The sequence below is a fragment of the Nyctereutes procyonoides genome, unplaced genomic scaffold, assembly GCF_905146905.1.
Source record: "Nyctereutes procyonoides isolate TBG_1078 unplaced genomic scaffold, NYPRO_anot_genome, whole genome shotgun sequence".
Lineage (NCBI taxonomy): Eukaryota > Metazoa > Chordata > Mammalia > Carnivora > Canidae > Nyctereutes > Nyctereutes procyonoides.
The window spans coordinates 3,558,246-3,583,267 of record NW_026575117.1 but is presented as its reverse complement, the minus strand read 5'-3'; the positions used below and the strand labels follow the sequence as shown (position 1 = coordinate 3,583,267).

The following is a 25,022-nucleotide window of genomic DNA, read 5'->3' as shown; positions in this document are numbered from 1 at the left end:
GTGGCAAAGGGCAGACACAGAAGGGTCTAAGGGGGTCCTAAGGTCTCTGGCTTCCATTCCTGCAGGGCTAAGACGCCTGCCCGGAGACAAGCCAACGTGAGGAGAAACAAGACTCGGGACAGAGTTCATGGCAAAGAGACGAGACCGTGGAAAGGATGGGTTCCGTTCTTGCACATAGTGAACGGAAGGCACCTTTGGCATATCCAGGTGGGGGGTGTCGCACAGGATATATGGGTCTCAAGCTCTAAAAGGAAGTTTATAAAAATCAAATGATGGCCTTATTTACATCTAGCACTGGCTGCGTCTGGCAGCGTTCCCAGACCGGAGCAAGGCACAATCAGGGAAACAGATGACGCTGCCCTGCCTGACATTTGGTAACACAGGGCCCGGCAGCAGGTCGTCGGAGGACATCTGAGCCAAGGGTAGGCAGGCGGCAGGCCCGTCCTGGTTCTGGCAAGACAACCGTACCCGGGTCAAGCTCTGGAGGGAGCCCCAGGTGTCCCCCGTACCAGCCCTGTGACTCAGGGCGAGTGGCTGAGCCTCTCTGGGCCTCAGCTTCCTCATCTGTACAACGGGCTCACGATGCTGCCCAAGCCACATAAGAGTCATGGGGAGGACCAAGGACTCGTGAAGCCCTCTGCCGGAGCCTGTCGCTGCGACAGCGCAGTCTGTGTTCAAATTTGGTTATTACTGAAAAGGACAAGAGTAAGATCATTAGTGTGAGTGAGTCATTTCCCCCTTGAGGACCCTTATCTGCAAAGCGGGGATAATCTTGCTTTTTATGGGGTTCCCGGAAACTAACATTAGGGACAGCGGACACGAATGTGGCCTTAACCATGAAGCGCTCGTAAGGAACGGATCGGACCTTTCAGCGGGGGGTCAGAGAGGCACTGGTCCCTCGGCTGTGCATCCCTGTCCCGGAGTCCACGGCTCGGGATTCAGAGGAAACAGCCACGCACTAAAGCCTGAGGGACGTGCCGAGCGCAAGACACCACAGGACAGCGTGCTACACAATCAGAACGGATTTGATATACGTTACGGTACGGATGGTCCTTGAAAGCATCCGACTTAGCGAAATACATCAGGGAAGGGCAAACATTGTGGGAGATTCCAGGAAGAATCTGGAATAGGCGAAATCGAAGAGACAGGAGGCAGGACAGCGGTCACCAGGGGCGAGAAGAGGAGATTATTGTTCAACGGGTACAGAGCTCGGGCTGGGGACAAGGAAGAGGTTTGGGACACAGACAGTGCTGATGGACACGGAGCCTCGGGCACATATCTAAGGCCACGGAGCTGTACACTTACGAAGGGTTAAACTGAGGAGTATTTATCACGAATATCTAAAAAATCCACAGAAGTCCTCAAAACAAGGAGCGGCTGCTCGGTTACCAACGGCAGGAACGTGAACAAATGGTGTAGCAGCAATGACGGGGTCCTCGCCATCCTCCTGGCGCGACAGAGAAACCCTGCGGCCTCGGGCATTAAGTGGGTCGTGCACAAACCTGTGCACTGGGCTGGGCAGTATTCAAATGCTCCCGCGGAAACAACCACATGATTTCTTTTTTTTTTTTTTTAACCACATGATTTCTTACTCCCGAGCAGAAACGGCTATAAAGACAGCTTCCTCACACCAGCGAGAATGGGGAAAATTAACAAGGCAGGAAACCACACATGTTGGAGAGGATGCGGAGCAAGGGGAACCCTCCTGCACTGTTGGTGGGAATGTGACCTGGTGCAGCCACTCTGGAAAACTGTGTGGAGGTTCCTCAAAGAGTTAAAAATAGACCTGCCCTACGACCCAGCAATTGCACTGGTGGGATTTACCCCAAAGATACAGATGCAGTGAAACGCTGGGACACCTGCACCCCGATGTTCACAGCAGCGATGTCCACAATAGCCAAACTGTGGAAGGAGCCTCGGTGTCCATCGACAGATGATGGATAAAGAAGCTGTGGTCTATGTATACAATGGAATATTCCTCAGCCATTAGAAACAACAAATACCCCCCATTTGCTTCCACGTGGATAGAACTGGAGGGTATTATGCTGAGTGAAGTAAGTCAATCGGAGAAGGACAAACAGTGTATGTTCTCATTCATTTGGGGAATATGAATAATAGTGAAAGGTAATATAAGGGAAGGGAGAAAAAATGAGTGGGAAATATCAGAAAAGGAGACAGAACATGAGAGACTCCTAACTCTGGGAAACGAACTGGGGGGGGGGGTTGGAAGGGGAGGTGGGCTGGGGGTGGGGGTGACTGGGTACTGAGGGGGGGACTTGACGGGATGAGCACTGGGTGTTATTCTGTATGTTGGCAAATTGAACAATAAAAAATAAATTTATATTAAAAAAAGACAGCTTCTTGAAAAGCAAAAGGGGGGTAAGCCTAGGGGGCTCAGCGGTTGAGCGTCTGCCTTCGGCTCAGGGTGTGATCCTGGAGTCCCGGGATCGAGTCCCAGGATCAAGTCCCGCACCGGGCTCCCTGCATGGAGCCTGCTTCTCCCTCTGCGTCTCTCTCTCTGAATCACTCATGAGTAAATAAAACCTTTAAAAAAATAAAAGCAAAAGGGGGTTTGGCTTTGGAAAGAACTGATTCTTCCCAAGTCCTCTGTGGATGGATAACGCATGTAGCAGTTCTGCCCCCATGTTACACTCATTCCCAGATGATCGCTCACCTTAGGAACAGAACCAGAGCTTCTCGTGCAGAGTGACTTTTCAGCCCAGTACAGATGCAGGGGAAAGATAAATGCATTTTCTCACGTGTGGTCAGGCATTCAGTAGGTAGCTCATAAGCAAACCAGATTCTCTGAGGTGTGATCGACCATCCCCATGTGGGACTCTGGAGTCTCCAGACATCCTGACCTTCTTGCCTCAGGGCCTTTGCATGTGCTGTTCCCTCTGTCCAGGTATCTTCCTCCAGAAAGTCCCACGGTCCTCCCTCCCCCTTCCATATTCACATCTCTAGAAATCCAAAGGTCACCATAACCCAGATAATTTTTCCAATAATCCATACAAAATAACACCCACCCTCGACCTCCTGACACTATCTATCCTGTTTTCTGCTTGTCTTCCTGCAGAGAATTCACACATGATAGAGTTAACTGTCTCCTCCTCTCTCTCCAATCCCAACCCCCAGAATATAAGCTCCAGGCAGACAAGGACTTTGTTTTGTAGTCTGCTGTAACCCCAGAGCCCAAGAGAACACCGGCTCATAAAAGGAGTCAGTACATTTTTTTCTTTTTTCAAATGAGTACAGGAAAAAAAAAATCAGGTTCTGCTCTCAGCACTCCATTCTTCATATTGATGAGAATGTCTCGCCCCAGTTCCCCTAAGAAAGCAATGATTTGTTTTTCCTTCAGCTGAGAAGACAGCTATAACCTCCCCATCACACGCCGCTCAAGCCACATCAAGTGTTTTTCTGAAGTTCAATAGTCTGGCCCCCCTTTAAAGAAAAGAAAAAAAAACACATCTTTGCAAACACACAGTGTTTGAATGAATACGTGGTATGTGGCGTATCCATACTATGGAATATTAATTGGTTATAAAAAGAAATGAAGAGCGGATACATGCCACAACATACACGAACCTTGCAAATAGGATGCTAAATGAAAGAAACCAGGCATAAAAAGGCCACGTATCGTATGAGGCCATTGGGATGAAATGTCCAGAAAAGACGAACCCATAAAGACGAAATAGAATAAGTGGTTGCCTAGGGCTGGGGACCTCGGGGCAGAAACTGAGAAGGGGTGATGAAAATGCTTTTGGGGGTGATGAAAATGCTCTAAAATCAACTGTGCTCATGGCTGCCCAGCACTAGGAATAGACTCAACACTGATGAATTCAATACCTGGAACGGGTGAACTGTAGGGTATGTGAACCAGAGGCCGATAAAGTAGCGGCCAGAATGAGGACAAACCAGGTCCGTCACAACCTCATTTCACAGGTATGGCAGGAAACGAGATACAAAGTACTGGTGCATCCGGGTCTGATACAAATGTCTAAACTAGACACAAATTATGTGCCCAATAAATTCAGACTAAAGCCATTCATGATATGGTTTCACTCAGGGAATAGAGGAAATAGTGACAGGAATTATAAGATTATAAGAGAAAGCAGGGGAACCGAGTGGGGAAAACCAGAGAGGGAGACAAACCATGAGAGACTGGGAAACAAGGAAAGGTAGTGGAAGGGGAGGTGGGTGGGGGGACAGGTGACTGGGTGATGGACACTGAGGGGGGCACACGATGGGATGAGTGTTATACTAATGTTGGCAAATTGAATCTAAATTTTAAAAACATTTTTAAAAAATTTTAAGAATAAAAATAAAACTTCAAAAAAGATTTTTTTATTTCACGGAGATCCTATCACCAGCCACGTCACCCGGGTTCTTTTGAGTCTGGCGTAGGGCAGCTCAGGGGTGACGCTCAGCACGTCGACAACCGGGGTGGCACAGGTGCCAGCGGATGAGATGAGGTGACAGGACCTAACCAGAACAAGCACCCGTCAGAAGCTCAGATGCGCCCCAGGGCGCACGTGTGCGCAGAGCCCTGCCGTGGTCCCACGCCCCACACACCAAGCCCGTTTTCTGCAACCCCCGTCTGTTCAAAGTGCTGCAAGGTCTCCGTGCCTAACCAGGCACAGCACGGTCGTGCGTCCCTCCGCTCCGGGGAGCCCATCGCAGACGCGTTCTGAACGTCTGCCTCACTCTACGGCGCGGGGACGACCCGGTGCCAACAGCAGCAGACGACACACCCGTGGACGATACATTAGTTCCCAGCACTGGGGCAGAGGGTGGCCCCCCACAGACCGCGACAGGCTTATGGGACTTCACTAGGATCAAATGAAAACACCAAATTTTAAAATTCTTCCAGGGGACTCTCAGGCCCCGGCGGACACACCCACCGGTTCCAGGAGGGCCACGGAACCCCTTCTGAGAAGCCCTCGGCTACGGACGAAGGAGAAAAGTACCTGAGGATGAGGTTTTCCAAAGCGAGCCTTGACCGGGTGCCTATGTTTGCACGGTCTTCTGACCCCACTGTCCCCGCCTGATACTGGTTAGAAAGGAGGGGAAGGGGGCGCCTGGGTGGCACAGGCGGTTGAGGGCTTGACTCTTGATTTTGGCTCAAGCCGTGGTCTCAGGGTCGTGGGATCGAGCCCCGTGATGCCGGGCTTTGCGCACTCAGGCAGGAGTCTGCTCGGGATTCTCACTCTCCCTCTCTCCCTGCCCCTCCCCGACCTCTCTCAAATAAATTAATCTTAAAAAAAAAAAAGGGAAGAAACTATTATTGACAGAGCACAATCCACATGCAAAGGGCTTCGCTCAACGCTTTATATGCACACTTATAACTGTAAGACACATCTGCCAAGACGACATCCCAATTTTACTGATGATTTAACAAAGGCCAACGGGGTGAGAAACTTGTCCCGTCGTTCAGGCAGCAAACAGGACAGGATCTGAGCAGATGGTGTCTGGGCCCCGCACCAGAGCACCTCAGTAACGGGGTGGAACCTTTCTGATCCCGGCTCCAAGCCTAACACTCCGATCCCCCTCGTGGTCGGCGGAATGGGGACACCCCCACCCCAAATCCTGGTCACATGGCCAAAGGGGGCTACCCCGGATCGCTGGGGAAGGGCAGGAAGGAGAGGCCTGGGTAACGACAAGGGTCCTGATGCGGGGAAGGCAGGAAGGTCAGAGCAGAGGCCAGAGGGCCGGACTGCTGGCTCCGGAGACGGAAGCGGGTCGCGGGCACAGGCTGTCAGGCGGCCTCCAGAAGCTGGAAGAGCAAGGGCGCGGATTCTCTCCTGGGACCGTAAGAGGGAAAGCAGTCCTGCCAAATCCTGGACTTAAGGTCCAGTTCAAATTTTTGACCTCTGGAATGGGAAGACAAGAAGCTCACGTTGCTTTAAGCCCTTAATCTGTAGTAATTGGTTACAGGGGCCACAGGGCGTTAAAGGGCCGAGTTAGAGTAGAGAGAGACAGAGAGAGAGAGAGAGAGAGAGAGAGAGAGAGAGAAATGGGGGTGGGCCTGTGTTACCACCAAAGCTATTCTGAGGCCAACATGCCCGCTGTGAACTTGAGAAGGAAAACAATGACAAAAAAAAACACAAGATGCTGCGGGAACCACTCAGGAGAGGGGGACACACAGGGGGGCCACTGGGACTGCCGAGGCTGCCGGGCTCTGGGGAAGGAGACCCGGCAGGGACAGGAGGCGCTGGCCAGGGCTGACGTGGCCCCAGACCACCCACCAGCCCACCCAGCACCTGGGTGTCCTCCCAAGGCGGCATCCGGGCCATTTTATGTTGGGGTTTTTTTCCTCCCTTGGGAACAAGTTCTGGAAGAGTCGTCACCACCACCAGGGAGCTGTGGGAGGGGGCAGGCCTTGGCCACTTCCTGGTCACCGGCCCCGTGTTCAAGGCCACGGGCCCACGCCACGCCTGGGCAGCCACGTTGGGGAAATCAAGGCACCACTAGACAGGAAATTGTGAGCCCGTACCGGACCCCGCAAAAGCTGCCACGCGGCCAAAAGCCCATCCGGGCCACAGCCTGATGAGCCACCATGGGGGACCAGCCAGCTCGGAGCACTTCAGGACGTGGGCGGCACACACGGCTTCAGGTCCAGGCTGCACCAGCAACTGTGGGGCTGCATCACATTTCTCCTGCAGGGATCTCTGGCCTGGTCTTCTCACACCCAGAAATGCGTGGACAGCTGTCTGTCCCCTTTCCAGCACCAAAGGTGCAGCAAGATGCCTCTCCCGTCTGTCAACGGAGGCTCCCCTTCTAGAAGCTACAACAGGTTCTAAAGGTGAGGGAGTAACAGGACAGCAGGTGCCACGCTCAAGCCCAGAGTCCAGAGCATTCCTCCCTCCCGGCTCCCCCGGCCCACAGCCCCCGGGCCTTCACTGCTTTCTGCTCACACAGTTATCACCGAAGACTAATACTTTCAGTCACTCAACAAGTCTACCGAGCCCAGGCTGTCATGCTGACAGTCTGCAAAGCCACTCAAGTGCTGCAAAGACAGGGGTGAGGTGCCCAGGAACGCGGGAAGGGACAAAATAACCGGCGGGGGGTGGGGGGCGGCCTCCCCAAGGAAGTGATGTTTGCGCTGAAAACTGCAAAAAGACACCAACCCTTAAAAGGACTCACATGAAGCAGCGTAGGGTCTCTCGGGGCATTTATCTGCATTCACAAAATGCTTTGAAACCCAAAAGGTGGTATAAAAGTGATACGGAGGAATATGAATAGCCCTTCGTGGCTTAGAGAGTCTCTTTCCACGCATTATCCCAGATTTGACAAGAGCACCAGGGAGATGCAAGAAGTATCATCCTCTCCCTTTTATAAACGAGGAAGATTAACCATTACACCTTCCATCAAGGAGAAGACGCCAAGCCCGGCCCTCGTCACTCCTCATCCTCATCGAGAGCTCTGACGGCACAGCGCTGCTTTCCGAGGAGGCTAACAAGCGCAGGGGCAGGGACTGGCCATAATGTTGGGAGCACGAGACGTGCAAATTACGGCAAATACCATCTGCGTGCTCAACGCCCCTCCGCACACAGCAGAGGCCGGCGGAGCCAAGCCAGCGGGCTGGTTCCACCCTTCCCCTTCCGCCAGAAACCTTCAAGCCAGCAGCCCAGGTTCGAACCAGGCCAACCCCGGGCTCACACAGAACTTCTCTAACCGCCCTCGATGGTTCCTTAAGCTGCACAGCTGGGGGCGGGTGGTCCACGGCCGCTCCTCTCTCCTCCCCTTCTTCCGGCTGGCACCCTCTCAGATACTGGGATCGTTAGTAGACGACAAGCAGGACAAACATCTGTTGCTTCTGGGGAGTAGAACTTGCCTCTTGCCCGGGTTGTTACGGGGATCAGAGGAGAACACGCTAAGCCCAACGCGCAGCGGCTGGCTGAGTGGGGAACGGATGCGCTCCCAGATCAGCAGGCCTGCCCGGTCGGCCTGGGCTCTACCTGCTTCTCCTTTCTTGTAGGCAATAAACAAGGCAGGTGGGGTTGGGAGAACAGGCCTCCGAAATGTCCACGTCCTCATCCCTGGAACCTGTGATGTTACCTTACGTGGCAAAAAGGACTTTGCAGATGTGATTAAGAATCACGACATGGGGGATCCCTGGGTGGTGCAGCGGTTTAGCGCCTGCCTTTGGCCCAGGGCGCGATCCTGGAGACCCGGGAACGAATCCCACGTTGGGCTCCTGGTGCATGGAGCCTGCTTCTCCCTCTGCCTATGTCTCTGTCTCTCTCTCTCTACCTGTGTGACTATCATAAATAAATAAAAGCTTAAAAAAAAAAAAAGAATCACGACATGGGGGCACCTGGGTGGCTCAGTGGTCAAGCATATGCCTTTGGCTCAGGGCATGATCCCAGGTCCCGGGATCAAGTCCCACGTCGGGCTCCCTGCATGGAGCTTGCTTCTCCCTCTGCCTGTGTCTCTGCCTCTCTGTGTCTCTCGTGAATAAAAATAAATAAATATAAATAAAAATAAAATCTTAAAAAAAAAAAAAAGGAATCACAACATGCGGGACACCTGGGTGGCTCAGTCGGTGAAGCATCTGCCTTCTTCACAGGTCGTGATCTCAGCTCCACATCGGGTGCCCTGCTCAGCGAGGGGCCTGACTCTCCCTCTCCTTCCCTGCCGCCCCCCGTCCCACACACACACACTAGCTCTAAAATAAATTTAAATTTTTTTTTTAAATCTCAAGATGGGAAGATTATCCTGGACAATGCAGGTGGGCCCAGTGTCAGCACAAGGGCCCCTTTAAGAGGGAGGCAGGAGGATCAGAGGCAGAGGAGGGGGTGTGGAAATGGAAGCAGAGCTCAGGGAGGAGGCCCCAGGAGCACCGTGGACGTGGACGGCCTCTGCAAGCCGGAAAAGGCAACGAACAGATTCTCTCCTAGAGCCTCCAGGAGTAAGGGCCCCATAAGATGCATCTCAAGGACCGTAAGCGAACAAACCTGTGTTGTTTTAAACCAGTAAATTTACGGTGATTTGTTTCAGCAGCAATAAAACAACAGAACAGGAGGGAGACTGAAGCTTCAGACGGATCAAGAGGGAACCGACCCGGGTCAGTGGGTACACAAGGGGACCAGCCTCGGGGGAAAGAGGCCCATCCTGAATGAGGAAACAACAGGCAGTGAGGTGAGAGACCCCAAAACCTCTGCTGCCCGTGACTCGGAAGGACTCCAGAGCTCCCCCAGAATTCATCCTAACTCCCCAACAACAGAAATTCCCAGAAGCTGTCTGAAGAAAACGAAAAAGCAAAAACTGGGCAGTGACTTTCCACGGGCCTCACTCTGCAGCAGGGGAAGGTGCCGGGCACCCGAAGATCCGGGTCCCCCTCCTGTGTGACCTGGGGCCTCGCTGCCCCCCTCTGAAAAATCCAACAAACTGACGAATAGTAATCACGGTCCCCTTCAAACAACGGATGGCGTGCAAGGATTCCGTGTGCTCACATACGGAACAGACCAGATTTAAACAACTCTACCGGGAAAACCATTAAAGCTGCAAAAAGTTACTCAGTAAAAACTCCTGGAGTACGTAGCGATGGTCAGGCATGAAGTCAAGCACTTGGGGCCCGGAGGCAGCGATGATGTGACCTGCTCCCTCGGGGCTGCAAGTCCTCCCTGAGCCACGACATCCTCATCTCAGGGGGTCACCCGGCTGCAGCATCTACCAGCCACGGACTCCATATCTCAGGAGCCCACAAGGCCTTCCTGTCGCCCCAAATTAGGCTAGATCTCCAGTTACACACTTCCTAACTTCTTGCTCCTCGCCTAACGACTCATACGATTACTCCTGGGCTGGTCTCGTCAGCACCCAACGGAATATTCAGGTAGTAACGAAGCATACGGTGCTCCAGGAATATCTGCAGCCCAGAGGAACGAACGGATGCACGTACATGATGCTGGTGGACGTGAGCCCAGGGGTCCCGTCCTCCTCCAGTGCCCCATCTACCTACGTCTCAAACAGGAGAACCAGAACACACAGGGTGATCACATACACGTGAAAGCATGTTTACGTTGCAAATGGAGGAGTTATAAGTAACAGCGGTGCCAGTCACAGAGCAAAAGGAAGCCCTGAACACCCTTCCCCAGCCAAGTGGGGCCGGCTCTCCTGCTCCTCACTTCTTCCTCCACCACCTGCCAGGTCTCAGGCGTTCATGTGCGTGGTCTGCACGGTCAACCCTGGCACCAGGAGCCTGACCTAGGGCTGTATGCCCAGGCAGAGGGATGCCAGGTGAGTGGCTCTCCTTGGGGAGCAGCAGAGAAGCAGAAGGTGAAAGGCCACTTTCAGGAGAGGTCTTCTAAGAAGTCCCGATGAGTCATCCACTTGGGTGTCACCTTGTATCAAGGACACTGTAACACTGAAGTCACAGCCATCCACAACCCCAAACCCAGTCCTCAGAACTACAGCAGAAGGAACCCCCACCACCGGGCATGGCGTTCAGTCAGGGAGCCCCTGCGACAGCACACGGCCTGGCAATCCACCGTGAATGCATGCTCTGCTGCCCGAGACCCACTCCCCCAGAGACCTCCCAGTGCTTTGTGGTGCCCACTCTAACAGATCCTTTCCAGAAAAGGAAAGCCCATCTATTTAAAGGTTAAAGGTCCAGCACCAAGAAGGTACACGTTACTTTAAAAAAAAAAAAATCGTGAAACCCCTGTGTGCCATTGGTGAAGATTTGAAATGGTGCGACCATTATGGAAGACAATACAAAATACTAAAAATAGAATTGCCATATGATTCAGCAATCTGCCATCTGGGTATAGATCCCAAAGAATTCAAAGCAGGGATCTCAAAGAAATTTTGCACATCCACGTTCATTGCAGCACTACTCACAAAAAGCTAAAAGGGAGAAGAAACCCAAGTGTCGTCCATCAACAGATGAATGGATAAAGAAAATGTGTTAATTCTCTATATACAACTGAATACTACAGAGTCCTATAGAGGAAGGAAACCCTGTCTCATGCCACAGCATAGACGACCCTCAAAGATATTATGCTAAATGAATTAAGCCAGTCACAAAATGACAAATACAGTAGGATTCCATTTAGGAGGTATCTAAGCAGCCACCATCATAGAAACAGAGTATAAAGGTGGTTGCCAAGGGCGGAAAAAGGGAAGGAGAACTGGTGTTTTCATACGGAGTTCGTTTTGCAAGTCAAAGAAGTTTTAGAAAGACCCGCGGCACGATGTGATCTCTACTGAACCATATGTTTAAAAATGGTCACATTTGATGTTCTGTTTTTTAAACATTATTTAGAACATCTTGAGGGTGGCGCCTGGGCGGCTCTGTCGGTTAAGTGGCTCAGGTCCTGATCCCGGGGTCCTTGGATCGAGCCCCCCCCATCAGGCTCCTTACTTAGCAGGGAGTCTGCCTCTCCCTCTCCCTCTGCAGCTCCCCCCGACCGTGTGCTCACTCTCTTCTGTCGGATAAATATTTTTTTAAAAATAAAAAATAATAAAACATCTTGAAAGCACATTACAAAAGAAAAAAAAGGTGCCCGAAATAGGTAACATGAAGCTTCAGAGAAAACCTATACGGCAAGAGAACAAATGAGAAATAGGGGAAAAAGGATGAATAAGGGTCAAATCAACAAAGTCCAGAAATACGGTGCAGAGTCGACCACACAGTTTGTGGAACTGAGCCAGGAAGAGGGGCCTGTACACCTGCTTCGGGCCCAGCCCTGAGGATGTCTGTCCCCCCTCCCCGGGCCCCCCTTCCTCGGCCAGTCGCTTCTCTCAGAGGGCCTGCTTCTGTGGGAGGAGATGGTCTACACTACCCCCTCCCCTGTCCCGAGCAGGGAGAGATGGGGAGACGGGCACGTAGAGGGCTTGGCAAGGCCCCCCGACGCAGGCCACCGTGATCCTGATGATCACGACGGCTTCTCCGAGGGCTCGCACTCTGCACTGGCCAAGCCAGAAGGCCTGTGTCTTCAAACCTGCAAGAGCATCCGGCCCCCCCAACCCCAAAGTGTCCTGCCCAGCATTGGCCTGGCACCATTCTGCATCAAAAGAAAGTCAGGAACAGTCCTTTACCCAGAAATCCCTTGCCTCAGTTCTTAACAGCTGTAATTACAGCCACAACAGCTCCTCAAAGGGAGGGAAGCAAAGAAAACACAGCCTGGACCAAGCAGCGAACTGGGGGCTCCGGGGTAAAACACCCCCTGCTCATGCTGTGCTTGTCGTACGGCGCCAGGCGAACCCAGTGGCCACCCAGCCAGGCCCAGCAGCTTGGTGGCCAATGTATTTCCCCCTCGGATTTAATGAGCTGCTTGCCCTTGAAGCGCTGGAAGCAGGTCGGGAGGGGAGCTCCTGGCACACGGCCGAACAGGGGACAGGGGAAGAGGAGACAGGGCCACTCCTGCTGCCGGCACATGGCCAGTCCTACCAGATGCCCTGAACCTCCACAGCTCCGAGGTGATGTCTTCCCCACAGGGACCCTCTATTCCTTCTACACTGTGGTGTTTCTGCCGTGGACTCCCCCACCCCCCACCCCGGGAAGTTCCACGTCCCAACCCCTTGTTTCACCAAGTGGGCGCATCACCCAAATTAGCGTCCTAGAGTCGGGTCACGGAGGGGACAGAATCATCCTGGGCGCGAGTGCCAGCTCCACCTACCGACAGCAACTTGACCGAGAACCACTTATCGAGCCAACCCCAAACTGTTTCCTCACCTACAAGATGTGATAATACCCTCGCCTCATCTAGAGGAGGTGCAAGTATCAGGTAATACGCTGTTTCTACGCTAAAAGGCCAAATGAAGCACCTGACACACAGCAAGGGCTGAACAGTGACTATTACTACTGACAGCTAATATTTTTTTTTAATTTTATTTATTTATTCATGAAGAGACACAGACACAGGCAGAGGGAGAAGCAGGCTCCCTGTGGGGACTTGTTTAGCCCAAGGAGGGACTCAATCCCAGGACCCCAGGGTCACGCCCTGGGCTGAAGGCAGATGCTCAACCACTGAGCCACCCAGGTGCCCCCTTCTTTTCCCTTTTAAAGCTAAACCTGGGTTCTAGCAACAGCGGGACTCATTTGTTTTTCCCTTGAAATGATGGAAGTCTAAGGCCCCCCGAGAAATGCACAGCTTTCCAAGACAAATGGGAGAAAGCCGGACTCCATGATTTTTTTATTTTAATTCAAGTTGCCGACATATAGTATAGCACCCAGGGCTCATCGCATCATGTGCCCTCCTTAATGCCCGTCACCCAGTTACCCCACCCCCTGCCTCCCCTTCTGCAACCTTTTGTTTCCTAGAGTTAAGAGTCTCTTCTGGTTTGTCTTCCTCTCTGATTTTTCCCCCCTCAACTTCCCCTCCTCCCCTTATGATCCCTTGCACTGTATCTTATATTCCACATATGAGTGAGACCACATGATAATTATCTTTCTTCAGTTGTCTTATTTTACTCAGTATAATACCCTCCAGTTCTGTCCACGTCGATGTGAATGGTAGGTATTCATCCTTTCTGGTGTCTGAGTAATATGCCATCTGACAGCTAACATTGAGGTACAACTCTAATTATGATAAAGGTATTAATGACAACTTATTCCCTGTGTCTTAGTCAAATATGAAGAAAAGAGGGACATTTTTGGTGAAACCCCAAGACAGGCCAGCCCCGGATGCAGTCCTTACGCTGCAATAGTGTCAACCGTGGGGAGAGCAGTAGGCCATCGCCGCAGAGAGAAGACCCACCAACCCCCCCCTCCAGCCAAGGCTACTGGGCTTTCTATCTGAGCAGGAAGGCAAAGGAAAAAAAGGGGGGGGGGCATCTGGGAATATGCTGCATGGCAAGCCTGAAGCCACAGGGGTGAAGAATCACACATGGTCTCTCGAGATCAAGTGCAGAACTGCACTCAGGCCACATGCCCACCACTTCTTAGACCCTGGGACTCCTCTTGACCCCACTCTGAGCTTTAGTTTCATCTAAAAAAAATGAGGGTAACAGGACCCCCACTCCACAGCCTGCTGTGAACACTGAATGAACCCATATGAAAGTGCTTTGAAGCAACTCACTCCCATGTCCATGAAAAACAGCATTGTTGTTTTTTAATAGCTTCAACAAATTCAACTTAATAAAAAATGCTGAATGACTGGGAGGATCAAGGCAGTGAAAAAGTTACCTAAAAATAAATAAATTATATATATATATATATATATATATACACACACACACACACACACACACACACACACACACACACACACACCCAGCATGAGCCTAACACAGGGCTTGAACTCATGGACCCGGAGATCAAGACCTGAGCTGAGATCAAGTGTCAAATGCCTGACAACTGAGTCACCCAGGTGCCCCAAAAGCTAGTGAACTGCTCAGAGAAACAGGAACAAGCATACTAATTTTCTTAACCTAAACTACCATCACTGAACTGAGGTTTCTGTGGAAACGGTGATTTGGCTAAAAGGAAAATGGGCAAAAAGCCAACTGAAGCTCCCAACATCTGCTATAGGTTTTCCATTTAGGTAGTAGATTCTTCTGGAGACAAAGAGCCCAGATTGGCCTGCATTAGGATGACCCATCCGGCCACCTCCAACACTTTATCTCTCCAAAAAGTCCTACAATTCCATTCGACCAATCCCAAACCTACCTTTGAAATGTACCACTTTAAAGTAGCTTCTATTTCAGGGCAGAGCACGTGGACAAATTCCTTCACTGTGATCAGAAGACAACTTAATTCTTGTTCGGCCTCTGCTCTGCGTACCAGAGTCAGAAAGCCACAGGCTGGAACGTTTAACTAGACTCTGCTGGAAGATCCCCAAAATGCCAGAAGAGAACGGACACACTTTCAAAGCCTAAAGCAACTGACCGTGGAAATTTTGCTGAAACCCCACATTTGTTCTTGAAGATTCAAGTTAATCTTCTTGTAATACCACAATAAATTGCTTTACTTTTCAATGTTTTGAGCCAATTAATGTTATCAAACATTTCCCCTAAAATCTGCATTAAAAAGATACTTCACCATTCTCGCTCACTCCCCAGCAGACTCTACACGTCCTCAAGGTCCATGCATCTCAGTTTCAGAAGCCACGGGCCAGGAGAGGGGGCCAGAACAGTACCCCCTCCAGCCATCGCATCCATTCTCACCCTCACCTTTAATCAAGATCCACCACCCAACTCAGAACGGCTTCCCTGGAGAGTAGAGGGAGACAGGTCTGGGGTTCGCAAAGGGTGCAGCCCCCTTGGTACCCCCCAGGACTATCCTGGGGCTGACAGTTAAGATGCTGCAGTTCAGAGTCCACACAGCCCCATCCCCAGCCACTCACCCGGATCCGGCGCATGGCAGCCACGATCTCCACTCTGCTGTTGGGCCTCGGCACGTCCAGGCTTCCGACGTACTGCAGGGAGGAAGCAAAGCACTCGTTGAGAAGAGGGGTGCCAAGGGTCCCGGGCCACAGAATGTTAGCAGGAGGACTTCCAGTTACGCTCCCTATTTAGCAGAAGAGGAAAGAGCCAAAGGAGTGCCTCGTTCGGGGATGACTTCTACCCTTATAAAGAGCAGTTAATACAAGAAACCTATTCCATCCTGCTCTTGATCAGAAATGCAGCAGAGGATGCTGTTCAACCAGCCAGGCTCCCAAATCCGAAAGACCTGGGTGTGGCAATCTCCCAACACTGTCTTCGGGGCGAGGTACTTTGCCTTCGTCTCCACTGTAAAATGGGATTTCGGTCAAGATAAAATGAGAAAAGGTATAAATCTCTTCCACAAATATGCTTGGTTTATATTAAAGCATTCCTCTCCCCCTCCTCCCCAAAAAAGAGAATATACACTTTTTTTCTTTTTTCCAATTAATGGCATTTCAAGGAGTTAGCCCTGGATGTTATAGAGACTTCATACACTTGACTAAGTCCTAATTGGATGAAAGGAACATACTAATTATGTTTTATTTAAAAATTTAATCTTCTTGGGGCAGCCCGGGTGGCTCAGCAGTTTAGCGCTGCCTTCAGCCCAGGGCGTGATCCTAGAGGCCGGGGATCGAGTCCCACGTCAGGCTCCCTGCATGGAGCCTGCTTCTCCCTCTGCCTGTGTCTGTGCCTCTCTCTCTCTCTGTGGGTCTCTCATGAACAAATAAAATCTTTAAAAAATTTAATCTTCTACAAAAAAAAAATGTTGAATGAGAGACTCCTAAGTCTAGGAAACGAACAAGGGATAGTGGAAGGGAAGGTGGGCAGGGGGATGGGTTGACTGGGTGCCAGGCCCTGAGGGGGGCACTCACGGGATGAGCACTGGGTGTTATACTAGATGTTGGCAAATTGAATAAAAAAATCTACAAAAAATAAAATAAAATAAAATAAAAAATATACAAAAAATAAAATAATAAGATAAAATAAAATAAAAAAATAAAATAAAATTTTAAAAATGTTGAATCTCCTAAAGCTTTTGAGTTGTTTTTAAAACCAATGACATTCAGGTTAATGTTTAATATACGGATACTTCCTCACAGAACACTATTCAAATAATGCAGAAACACACAGAGCCAAGAGAATAAAGTCCTCCCCCCAGAGCTTGACATATGTCTTTTTGTGCGCTGATGGACACATATATTTATACGCACAAGGAATTTATTTTACGTAAAAAAGGGTTCACTCTCTTCACATTGTCCTGAATGTTGGGGTTTTGTTTTCGTTTTCTGTTTTTGTTTTTTTTTACTCTAAATACGACTTGGAAAAAAGAAAAAAAAAAGAAAAAAAAGAAAAAATAAATACGACTTGGGCATCTTTCTCTGCCAATGCATACAAGCCCGCATGTCACCTGTGACAGCTCCCCTGCTGATGAACACCTACCTTATTGGCAATGTTAACACTCCTGCTTCCACCACCCTCATCTACACACCTCTGAGCTCATCCAAGGAGCTCTGCAGGCTGGATTTCTACAAGCAGGATTGCTAGGTCAAAAATACAGGAACAGGGGATCCCTGGAGGGCTCAGCGGGTTAGCACCTGGCTTTTGCCCAGGGCGTGATCCTGGAGTCCTCGGATCGAGTCCCACATCGGGCTCCCGGCATGGAGCCTGCTTCTCCCTCTGCCTATGTCTCTGCCTCTCTCTCTCTCTCTCTCTCTCTCTCTGTCATGAATAAATAAAATATTTTTTAAAAATACAGAAACATCTTGAGGTCATTCCTTTGTAGGATCAAACAAGAAAAGAGGGGGGACATGTTTTTAGGCATACGTGGTGTAGCAGTTATTCATACACGCCATCCCATTCCACACTGACCTACTGGGTCTACCTTTCCTTTTTACGTTCAAGTTATATAAAATAGTCTGGGGGATAGCCTTGAAATTAACAGCCCCAAAATAACTTAAAAGTCTACCTAAGCAAAGACTGCATTAATAGAAGATGGAGCATAGTCATCCCTTCAGGGATAGTCATCCCGTATTTCCTGTGGTTACAGGAATAGAAGGTTCTTTCTGAAACAGAGCTAAGGCTAGCCCCAGTAAGGGAGGTTCCAAAAGCTGAATGCTGCAAAAGAAATTCCCCTAGGTTGATCCAGTTTGTGCTAATGCCCTGAAGAGGACAATCCCAGCGCCCTGCAGCCTGAGCCCAAGGCGACGGCCCCGTCACAACGTGCAGAAGCAGTGGACCTGTGGACAGGGCACCTGGCAACTCACTCAGGTAAGTGAAGCCCCCTAGATCTAGGAGTGGGGCCAGATTTAAACAGGGTTGGTGTTTCTCCCTCTGAGCCCTGCTGGGGCCCTTCAGCGTCACTCAGTGTGCCCATGACCTACACATTCCAGAACGACATGAGGCCCAAGTTTGGGATTGCCCAACTTCACAGGAGTTCCAGCAGTTTCCATGCTCCCAGTCCCCGGCCCTGCATGCCTGAGGGTTCCTGCCCTGAACTCAGAGCACGCAGACCTCCAGGGACTCACATTCCCTCCACCATGTGAGAGCCAGGACCTCGAGACCTGGCACGGTCACTCATTACAGGTGAGCCTGGGGGCCCTGTACTCCCCCACACACAGAGGACCGCTGCCACACCAGGAGGACCTGCTGCCCACTGAGATCCACACCTGAGCCTGAACACACATGCCCAGATGGGACCTGTCCCCTCCCTGCCATCTCCACCCGGCCCCGCTCTCCCCTCCAGAAGGGAGGCTGCTGGGTGGAGAACCCCGAAGCAGTCAAGAAACGGGGTGCAGGCAGGACGAGAGAGAGGAGTGGTGGCTTTCTGGCTTTGGACAGGTTTCCTAAAAGGAACTTAGACGAGGACACCCAAAATCTCCACCCGCTAATGCCTCCCCCACCCCATCAGCCCCCACCCATCCGGGGACGTATGCATGCACACACCGTATACCTTCACACACGTGCAGTGCACATACACTCACACCCCACATGCCACACGCACACACGCCCCACAAACCTGCTCCTCTCACACCCACACGGTCACCGCACATACTAAGAGCTTGCGGTCAGCTCCCAGCACGCACGCACTGGTCTGCCCTCCTTCCCAACCACGTGATGTCAAGAATCCACCTTTCTGAGGATCCACCTGCAGCCGGCAGCCCCACAGTAGACGCACCGCAGGGTCAAGTTCCCCACTACACGCGCCCCTCAGGGTCAAAGGGACTAAAAGGAACCACAGGTAGGGGTCGGGTCCACCTCTCTCAAAAGCTAGACTTTCGGGCAGCCCAGGTCGCTCAGTGGTTTAGCGCCGCTTCAGGGCAGGGCATGACCCTGGAGACACGGGATCGAGGCCCGCGTCAGGCTCCCTGCATCGAGCTTGCTTCTCCCTCTGCCTCTGTCTCTCATGAATAAAAATCTTTAAAACAAACATTAAAAAAAGCTAGACATTCACACCAGTGACGTGAGTCGAAAGGCAGGAGCACAGCACCAGGGAGGCAGGCGCGAGGTCAGAAAGCCCAGTGCTCAGGGCCCGGCCCGACGGCAGTGCAAGGGCGGCCTCGCAACCAGCCGTGTCAGCAAGCAGGCCACCTCCACAACTAACTGCAGTCCCCTGGAGCCCCTACCTTGGGCCACAGGAAGCGCAAGACACAGTCGGAGACCAGACCCCCCAGCTAGAGCCTGGGCCCCACAACCGCTCCAGGGCCCAGGCTTGCATCACATCGGTGGCAAGTGGCCCCGGGGCTTCCCACTCTCTGGAGGGCTGGCTCCCGGGCCTGCACCTCACCCACTGCCCTAACAAGCTGTCAAGAGCCTTGTTTCTGTCATCCTGCAGGGATAAGGAAAATCCAAAGGTGGACCCACAGCGACAGTGTCCCCTTTATCTGCTTCTCCGGTGGGACGCAGGGGGCTGGGGGCCCTGTGACCACAGGGGCGGGCTGGCTCGACGCCTGGGAACCGAAGGAATCATTTCCAGAAGGGAAACTTGTGTTCTTTCCCCTCCCTATCATCCCCCACGCTGTGCTCCTCACCTATAGGCTTCTTCGTCTCCGTCAACAGCCCCCAGGAACACCTACTGGTTGATCGAGCCTGGAACAGGGGAGTTTACACCCTCGAATGCCAATCCGCTTGTGTTACCCCCTGAAGGACGCGGGGGCTGGCTGCCAAGTGCTCTGAGGAGGACCATCAAAGCCTCGGCCTGGCCCACGCTGCACAGTCTCGTCTCACAGCACCGGCCCCTCCGTTGCTGGGAAGGCCTCAAACACGGCGCACATTCAAGGGCTTCCAGGTGTGCCCTTCCCCGTACATGGAAGGCTCCACTTCTGCCCTCCCTCTCTCCAGTCCTCCATCATCCATGGTCCTGCAGACCTGCCTCAGCTCGACTGCCCTTTGCTGCCCCCCAGGCCTCCCGCAACCCCCTCCAGGTCCCCTGCAGACCATGGGCACATGGCCACGTACAGGACCTCCCAGCACCGGTTAACCACGCCCACCCGCCTGGAATCCTCCAGGGAAGAACATACCCAGCCCCTGCGCTCCTGGCACAACCCTGGCTCCGATGAGGGGCAGGACAGGCCTGAGCCCTGGACTCTGACCGGTGTTCCTGCCTCCTCCTGTCCGCTGTCCCACCCTGTACGCTCCCCCCTGTTGTGATTCTATAAACTCCCCACACTTTTGTGCAGGTACCTGCACTGGACCCCAAGCCAGATGCTCTTACAGCAGCACACCCAATTCCCGGCTTGCCAGGGGAGGAAGCACATCAAACCCTTCTGTTGGTGGATTCTTAGTCACCTGGCCTTCTGTAAGACTTCTGTCAGAGTCCCTGCTGTGGGGCATCTCCTGGGGCTGCATTCAGAACATCTAACCACAGAGCTTAAGGGGAGAATAAAGAGGTTTTAAAATATCCAGACCTACTTCTTTTTCATTAGTATCTAGAAGGGTTGGGGGGGCAGGGGGAGAGAGAAAAAGCCTAGAAGGAAGACGCAATTTGTAGCAAGTAATCAAGATATGAGATTGCCTGCGTGTGTTTTATCTGTGGCTTCATCTTCCAGATAAGCAGGAGCTGGCTGCAAACGAGGTTCACCAAAGGACTCTGGATAGTGTTTATAAGTTTCTGGACAACCTCAGCCTGGGTGCTGGATTCATACCTCGCAAAATTACTTTCATTTTCCTGCTTGAACTTTCTGGAAATTAACTCCCGGGGACCCTGATGAAATGCTCTGCAGGTTGGGTCTCCTGGTGCAGGAATCAACACTAAAAAGCAGCAAGACTTAACAGCCGCCGGTGGACTAATGTGTTAGACTTTCTGTCATCACTTGCCTCAGGAACTCCATTTATAAGGTTTCTGTCCACTGTTTCCAGGGAGCCCCCCTCAAAAAAAAAAAAAAACTAAAAAACCAACACACACAAAACTGATATATGAGTCAAAAATAAATATATCAGATGATCCTGCCTCTGATAATGTTGAAAGAACTGTATCACTGGACTAGGCCTCCAACAAGCAGTAAATATGAAGTCTGAACAAGATTATTAAAAAAAAAAAAGTAATAACTTTGCAGAGAAGGTACAAAGAATGAACCGAAATATAAACTAGGACATTAGTTAATAACATATCAGCATCGACAACATCGTAAAAAGCACGGCCCTGATGCAAGATGCTAACAGGGGAAACCGGATGTGGGTGGAGGGCGGCCGGCAGGTGGAGGCAGCAAGGGGTATAGGGACCCAATTTTTCTGCAACCCTAAAACGTAAAGTCTGTTACTTGAAGTAATAAAAATAAGCTTGAAGGCACTAGAGAGAGACCAGGAAGAGGCAGGCTTGGCAGGGAACCATCCCCTGAGGGAGGCGGCTGCCGGAGGCGAGGCTCAATTTGAGTCGACAAATCGACACCCAAGCACAGCACCAGCTGGCTGAAGGCCGGGCCCAGGAGCCCAGACAGACAGCCTGGGGGGTATGGACACCAGAGATGGGATAAGCAGAGGAACCAGAGAATCGGGGCAGAAATCCCCAACAGGAGGGGATCATAGAAGGTGAACCTCAGCCAGGTGCATGGGGGACCTCCAAGCCACACATTTGCATTGGAGAGTCCATGGAGCCCAGGAGAAGGGGGCAGCTGCCCACACAGGGGGTGGCAGATTTAGGATTTCAGCCCAGCCATGTGAACCAGCACGAGAGACAAAAATCAAGCAGCACGGGTGGCTCAGGTTTAGCGCTGCCTTCGGCCCAGGGCGTGATCCTGGAGACCTGGGATTGAGTCTCCCTGCAGGGAGTCTGCTTCTCCCTCTGCCTGTGTCTCTGCCTCTCTGTGTGTCTCTCATGAATAAATAAATAACATCTTAAAAAAAAAGAGAGAGAGAAACAACAATCAACACTCTTCAGAGGAGAATAGCAGAATCTCGCCTCACAGGGCTGTTAAGGCCCTACAGACAGGCCCACGGGGGCGAGGCCACAGGGAAAGGCCACTAGGCCACACTTCCCTGGGGGCAAAAGCACAAGCCTCCCTCACCCCATAAGAGGGCACAACCTAAAGGTCCCTAGCGGCTGCCTTCCCAGCTCTGACCTCCCTGAAAACCACGCAGTTCCACAGCCACAGCCCCCAGCCCACGCCGTGAGAGATTCAGGAGGAAGCCCCTCCTGTTACCGAGGATGACGACGACAATGAGGCCTAGAGCAGAGGGAAGCAGAGCAGAGGAGGGGCTCCCCAGCCCCCCACCCTCGGGCCTGCCTGTGCCCACTCTCTCCTCTCAGGTCCAGACCCAGCCTCGCTCCTGTCCTGTTGCCCTGCCCACCGCCTTCTCACATGCCACCCTCCCCCCGGGTTTTCTGGCCGCCCCGTGTCCTCTCCTTAGAGACACACACGAGCACGCGGACGCACTGCTGGCATCTAGAAAGCACCAGGTGGGAGGGCCCATCTGAACTAGTCCCTTAGCCAATCCCGTCCTGATACCTTCCAAAAACTGAATCAGAGAAGCAGAGGGATTTCAAATCCAAAAGGCACCTCAGCAATCCTGTCGGAGGGGACGTCACAAAACAGCAGTGACAGAGGAGCGTGTGAAGAGTCCTTAGCCTGGGATCCTGCGGGCGCTTCCTAAGCGCCACCGTGACGACCCCCCGCAGGGGCTCCTCTTGCCCTCGTCACCCTTAGGTCTCCTTCCCAGTGCTTTCCGTGGTCTGCAATTAGGGGCTGGGCCTCCTGCAGGAGAACAGGAGCTTCCAGAGGGCCAGGCCCTGCCCTCTCCAGTCCCCCAGGCCCAGCCCTCGGAACAGGCCCAGCAGAGTAAGACCCGGCATCTGCCCAAGGGAAGAGGGGCGGGCGCGGCCCCCACCGCCTGGGTGACCTTCCCAGGACAGAACTGGGGCCCCGGGGCCCACTCGCCCTGCTCCAGGCTGGCCCCACCGCTCCGACGGGAAAGTTCTTTCTCTGCCTCAGAAACTACGCCTGGCGCACAGCTGAGCGGCCTGCGGAGAGGGATTATGAATGTGACCTGGGGAAAGTTCTCGCCTCATTTAGCATCGAACAAAGCAGCATTAACTGCAGGCGGCGGCGCCCCGGATTCCAGGGCCCGCTCAGCCAATGACCTTCCCCTAACCGCTCTGGGGGAGGGGAAGACAGACGTGGCCTCCGGAGGTCACCCTCGCCACTTCTGTGGCCTGCTCGGCCTTCTCCATGTGGAGGTGAGCAGGAGGGGCACGGGGGCTTGGCAGCACCCATGTGGACGTGTCCCAGCGTCCCTGCCCCCGACTGCAACACGGCAGAGGCCTCGGGGCAGGTTCCCCCACCCTCCTCTCCACACACACACACACACACACACACACACACACACCCAGAAAAGCTTCCAAAATGCTTGAAATGCAGCTGCACACCACGTCTCTATTTATTTGTAGTCTAAGAGGAAAGAGGCATTTATATTTCTTCCTCTCTCTCCCAGCCCATCCAAAAAAGGAAGTACTATTTGAGGGCCATCTGATGTGACTGTGTCACTATTGATCAGAGGCCCAGCGGGGGCCGATGAATGTGCCCCGGAGATCACAGCAGCATCCTTCCTGCTCCTCAACATTAAGGGGCTGGGCGCAAAATAATTGCGGTGACTTGTCTTTATGCTAATGCCATGCGCCTCTCTGCAAGGGACAGAGGGCAGGCCTGAACCATCCAGAAGCCCGTGGAGAGGCTCTCGGGGTCTTTTGAGTCCAGTAGCAAAAGCTGAGATGGGTTGGCCTGATTATTTCTCTTTCTTACGAGGATCTGAGAGAGACACAGCAAAGGGGAGAGAAAAAGCAACAAGATGGAAAAACATGTTCCGGTCTTCCAACTCTCCGCTCCGAGTGAAAGCCTCAGCTCTGAGTTAAAATCGGGCACCTGTCACCGTGGCCACTGTGGCCGGGGAGCAGCAGAGGCCGGGGCTGGGCCCTGCGCATCTGGGAGGCCTCCTGGGCCAGCGGGCTGCCTCCCCGCCGGGGGGATTCACACCACAGTGACAGGCACAGAGAAACGCTGACCGGGCTGGGCCACAATTAGTCACCACCTGTAAACCCACCAGGTATGCCAGGAATGCAAAGATGAACAAATACCATTGAAATCACAGAGAAGCCAAGCTCCGATGGCTGAGCCAACGTGGCCGTGAGGGGCCACTGGATCCAAACCTTCACTGTGCGGAAGGCAGAACTGGGCCTGCGGGAACTGAACCCCAGCGGTGGGTGAGGCAGGATCGGAACCCGCCCCGCCCCCCGATACAGCGGCAGAGTCAACACTGTCCGCGCCCCCGCCGAGGCCTGGTTCACTACCTGGAACTCAGGGGCAGCTGCAGGGCGATGCCCGGGCACCTGAAAGCTCGGAAGCTCAGACACAAGCCGAAGAACCGCAGGACACCGAGATCTGCAGGAGAAGGACAAAAGCTCACTACCCGACTCATGGAAAGACTTCGGGAATAGAACGTAGAAACAGGGGGAGGGGTGCCTGGGGGGCTCAGCCCTTGAGCCTCCACCTTTGGCTCAGGCCATGATCCCGGGGTCCTGGGATGGAGTCCTGCATCGGCATCCCCGGAGGGAGCCTGCTTCTCCCTCTGTGTCTCTGCCTCTCTGTCTCTCGTGAATAAAAATGTAAAAAAAAAAAAAAAAAAAAAAGAAAAAGAAAAAGAAAAGAAAGAAGAAAAGAAGACCCCAGGGATGATGCTGGAAAGAGATCCTCTAATTCCACACATAAAGAACAAAGGCATTCACCTTGGGGCAGCATCCAAGTTCTATACCAGCTGAATTCTAAGTATTTAATCTCTCCAAGCCTTGGTTTCCTCCTTGGAATACAGCTAGTACCTGTACTGCCTCAACATCAGGGTTGTCCTAAAAAATCAAAATTAGATCCTATAGACCAAAGTTCCACAGTTTCTAAAATATCACATGACCGGCGCACCTGGGTGGCTCAGACCATGAAGCGTCTGCCCTCGGCTCAGGTCATGATCTCGGGGGCCCTGGGATCAAGCCCCACGTGGGGCTCCCTGCTCAGTGGGGAGTCTGCTTCTCCCTCTCCTTCTCTGCCCCTCCCCGCTGCTTGTGCGCTCTTTCTCTCTCCAAATAGTCTTTTAAATAAATAAATAAAATACCACATAACCGTAAGAACAGGATATTCTTTGTACCATTATATTCTTGCTTTACAGGCCTATAGACG

General features: G+C 52.3%; 1 protein-coding gene across 4 annotated transcripts in view; it reads right to left on the bottom strand.

Annotated features, from left to right (window-relative positions):
- NOS1AP (nitric oxide synthase 1 adaptor protein) overlaps positions 1–25,022 on the bottom strand; it is a 280,357-nt gene that overhangs the window by 188,032 nt on the left and 67,303 nt on the right. For all 4 annotated transcript variants that reach the window (XM_055333925.1, XM_055333926.1, XM_055333929.1 and 1 more), the window contains exon 2: positions 15,291–15,362. In XM_055333925.1, the coding sequence (XP_055189900.1) occupies positions 15,291–15,362 (72 nt within the window). The remainder of the gene's footprint in view (positions 1–15,290; positions 15,363–25,022) is intronic.